This window comes from Odontomachus brunneus, unplaced genomic scaffold (genome assembly GCF_010583005.1).
Source record: "Odontomachus brunneus isolate Ranch 3 - 2012 unplaced genomic scaffold, Obru_v1 Obru_scaffold_243, whole genome shotgun sequence".
Taxonomy (NCBI): domain Eukaryota; kingdom Metazoa; phylum Arthropoda; class Insecta; order Hymenoptera; family Formicidae; genus Odontomachus; species Odontomachus brunneus.
Window position 1 is genome coordinate 275269 of NW_022639693.1, and position 4527 is coordinate 279795.

The 4527-nt window shown below is 48.2% G+C and overlaps 1 protein-coding gene across 1 annotated transcript; it reads left to right on the plus strand.

Moving 5' to 3' along the window:
- The first annotated feature begins 2322 nt into the window (after positions 1 to 2322).
- LOC116852640 lies at positions 2323 to 3150 on the plus strand. Its single transcript, XM_032833186.1, has one exon. The coding sequence runs from the start codon at positions 2323 to 2325 to the stop codon at positions 3148 to 3150; it is 828 nt and encodes a 275-aa protein (XP_032689077.1).
- The last annotated feature ends 1377 nt before the right edge of the window (positions 3151 to 4527 follow it).

Below are 4527 nucleotides of genomic sequence, written 5' to 3' on the forward strand. Positions count from 1 at the left end.
ACCACGACCGTTTTCGCTTGACGTTGTCGTAAGTGACCCACTTTTCATCACCAGTCCGCTGCAGAAATTGGTCGATTTTGTTGCGATTCAGCAGCGATTCGCAGATGGAAATTCGGTCTATGAGGTTTTTTTGCGTTAACTCGTGTGGCACCCATACATCGAGCTTCTTTTTGTATCCAGCCTTATTCAAGTGGTTCCAAACGGTTTTTTGTGCAATGTTTAGCTCCTGGGCAATCGAAACAGTGCTTACATGACGGTCGGACTCGACGATTTCCATTATTTTATCGACATTTTCGACAATTGGCCTTCCAGAGCGTGGTGCATCTTTGACATCAAAATTACCGGAACGGAATCGACGAAACCGAAATTGCGCGTGATTGGCTGTTACAATATCAGGATCATAAACACTATTCACATTTTCAGCCGCCTGGCTTGCGTTTTCGCCTTTATCGAAGAAAAACTGTAACATATGGCGTATTTTCTCTTTGCTGGTGTCCATCTTTGACGCGCGCTCAAATAATACTGAGTCAAACAATTACAAAATTGTCTGAGAAGTTTCTTTAGTACGAAATCTTATCTTTCTAACGCCATCTAGCGTAAACCGCCCTTATAGAAATATCATATTAAGAATCATTGATAATTACTTATTATCCAGTATTTTTAATACTGAAAATAAGTAATTATCAATGATTTTTAGTATGATATTTCTATAAGGGCGATCGCATTTATACAACGCGAAATACACATTACTAAAGCCATCTATTGGAAAAATAATGGATTTTTTTTTACTACGCCTTATATTTTCATATAAAAATCAATTTAAACAAAATAATGAGAAATATCCCTTATAGAAATTTAATACTGATAAGTGATAATTTGGCCAGTGTTAATTGCTGTCCTTCAATAATTTTATTACTCGTACGAGTAATAAAATTACTATTTATTACTGGCCAATTTATCACAGCCAGTGATACTTTTCTATAAGGGATGATCAATGATAAATCTTATCGTGCCATCCTAACAGCAGATACTAGTTGCCTAATGATTGGCCGCCCAAGTAGCAAAATACCCATATAGTACAGAAGCTTACAGCAACATTGCTACAACGTTGCGACATTGCATGTTGCAGTACAATGTTGCAGAGACACTGCAGTAATATTAATTTGAAATATTATTTTAGCAATATTACAGCAATATTTATAAAATATTGCGAACATAATATTTTTTACTTACCAAAAAATCATTCCTACAACGTTATTATAACGTTATTCAATAACATGTAACGTTTTCAAATGTGGCGGATCGATATAGATCTGCACACACAAGCGCGGCACTGCTAGCCGAACCGCCGCCGCTCGCCGAGCCGCCGCACAACCGCGAGAGCCTCCGCGCAACGCCGTTCGGTGGCGCATTCGCGGGGGGGTTTTCTCGCGAGGAAATCTCAATTAAGAGACAATAAATGTCAGACCCAGCGGGTGGTCGGACACACTCGCACTCCGCTGCACTGGTCACTATTGGCGACTTTTAGTAACAGCCATAGTACCGGCAGCTATACCAACAGCCCCTTTAGGCGCTACCCATCGCGCTGAAAAGTGCGCTCGCTGAAGAAGCGATACATCGCGCTGAAAAGTGCGCTCGCTGAATAAGCGATACATCGCGCTGCAAAGTGCGTTCGCTGAACAAGTGATATCTCGCGCTGCAAAGTGCGTTCGCTGAATAAGCGAAACCTCGCGCTGCAAAGTGCGTTCGCTGAATAAGTGAAACCTTGCGCTGCAAAGTGCGCTCGCTGAAGAAGCGATACCTCGCGCTGCGAAGCGTGTCCGCTGGATAAGCGGCAACGAGGCCACCGACGCCGAAGAGGCGTCCATACGCTCCACCACATCTGGCTCCCGCAGCGGAAGTTAACTCGCCCTGCAGCAGCTCCTTTGGCTCGCGGCGACATCCGGGTCCGGAGACCCGTCTCACCACGTCGCACGAACGGGCACGAAGATAAAGAGAATCGGACGCCGGTTTCTGGTGGTCCCCAGCGGAGAAGGACGCGTCGCCCCCATGGCAAGGGACTGAACGCGGCGGCTCGACGAGCCATAAGACGGAGGGAGCTATTCCCAGACACGCACACACACACACACACACACACACACACACACACACAGATGTAACCCACATAAAATAAAATGTTTCTTGTTATTTAAAAATTAAAAGAAACAGCGAGTGTCATTCCACCCTCCCTGCGAGCGACCGATCACGCCATAGTAAAACAGGCAACCGCCACAACACACCCAAAACTGGTGACCCCAACGTGATCCTCGCGGGTGAGTGAAAATGCCGACAGAGCGCTCGCCGACAAGGGCTTCAACAGGCTCCACGGCTGAGAACATGAATCCAACGGCAGAACAGCCAACGGGTGCTCACATAAACAAAGACGCCGTCCGCGCACCACCCTTCTGGGAGAACGAGCCCGAGTTATGGTTCGCACAGCTCGAGGGACAATTCCTGCTCGCTGGCATTACGCAAGACGCTACCAAGTACGCCCATGTACTTTCACAAATCGACACGAGATACGCACGTGATGTCAAGGACGTAATCACCGACCCACCTGCAACGGAAAAATACCTCGCGATTAAGACTGCCTTAATCCGTCGACTGTCAGCTTCACAAGAGCACAGGATTCGCCAACTTCTAGAACACGAAGAGATGGGAGACCGCAAGCCTTCGCAATTCCTGCGGAATCTACGCACGCTCGCTGGAAATGCCGTACCCGAACAACTACTACGCACGCTGTGGCTCGGGCGGTTACCAACCACGATGCAAGCCATTCTGGCGACCAGAACGCAAGACCGACTGGAGGACGTCGCAGAACAGGCGGATCGTATTCAAAAGGTCACCGTTCGTTCAGTCAACGAAGTGAAAACGGCGCCAGACGACCCATCACCGATGGCCCACCAAATACGGCAACTTACCGACCAGGTGGCAGCCATGGCTCGACGTCTCGAGCAAACACCTCGTCCACGGAACCGAAACAGAAGCCAATCAAGGGAGAAGAATAAACGAGATCATCTCTGCTTCTACCATCGAAAGTTCGGGCAACAAGCTCGAAAGTGCACCCAGGCGTGCAACTTCCAGTCGGGAAACGAGCGGGGGAGTCACTGATGGCGGCCAGTGACACGACCCAGACTCCTCGTCGCCTTTTCGTCACCTGTCAGGAATCCAAAAGACGATTCCTCGTGGACACCGGATCTGACGTCAGCGAATGTCCACGCGCCGCGGTCCAAGGTCCGAAGCAGCCCACAGCATACATTTTATATGCAGCTAATGGGTCGGCAATACCGACGTACGGATGGATCACCGTAGAACCGAAACTTGGTCTAAAAAGGTCTTTTCCTTGGCATTTTGTCATTGCGAACGTATCGCAACCAATAATCGGCGCGGATTTTTTATCCCACTACCATCTGTTACCGGATCTACGTGCAAGAAAGTTAATAGATGGCAAAACAGGCTTGAAAACCCAGGGGACTATAGACCACGCCACGACATCAGTCAAGGTTCTCAAAGAAGAGAATTTGTACCACCGCATCTTAGCGGAATATCCAGGGATTACCCGCCTACGCACGGAACTAACAAGAGCAGAACACAACACCAGGCACTACATCAAGACAACATCAGGACTGCCGGAAGCATGCCGTCCCCGAAGACTGGCCCCTGATCGTCTAAAAACTGCGAAAGCAGAATTTGATCTCCTGCTTAAAGAAGGGATCATCCGCCCTTCAAAAAGCCCATGGGCCACGCCTCTACATATGGTGCCGAAGAAAGAAAACGCTTGGCACCCATGCGGAGACTATAGACGCCTGAATGCTCGCACGGTACCCGATCAGTACCCGGTTCCTCACATCGAGGACTTTTCGCAAACTCTAGCAGGGAAGAAAATTTTCTCGACCGTAGATCTAGTTAGAGCCTACAACCAGATCCCGGTACACCCTGAAGATGTCCCGAAAACGGCAATCACCACGCCATTCGGGCTCTTTGAGTTTTTATACATGCCTTTTGGGCTACGAAACGCAGCACAAACCTTTCAAAGGTTCATCAATGAAGTCCTACACGGCTTGGACTTCTGTTACGCCTACATCGATGACATCCTGGTGGCCTCTACCACAGAACAAGAGCACCAGGAGCATCTCAGGAAGCTATTTGCCAGACTACAAAAATACGGCATACTCATTAGTCCGGCGAAATGCGTTTTTGGGGCGCAGCAAGTACGCTTCCTAGGCTACATGGTATCCCAACATGGGACCGAACCTCCGTCTGAAAGGGTTAAGTCTATCAAGGAGTTCCCCAAACCGACAACAGTCAAGCAGTTACGTCAGTTCCTGGGAACTTTTAATTTTTATAGACGCTTCATACCTGGGGCAGCTCAAGATCAGGCCCGATTAAATGAGCTTCTAGGCGGACCAAAAAACAAAGGCAACACGCCTATTACATGGACGCCTACTTATGAAGAAGCTTTCAACGAGTGCAAAGAAAGCCTCGCTC

What these genes read in the sequence shown, in the direction of transcription:
- LOC116852640 (XM_032833186.1), top strand. Translation starts at nt 2,323, where the DNA reads ATGCCGACAGAGCGCTCGCCGACAAGGGCTTCAACAGGCTCCACGGCT.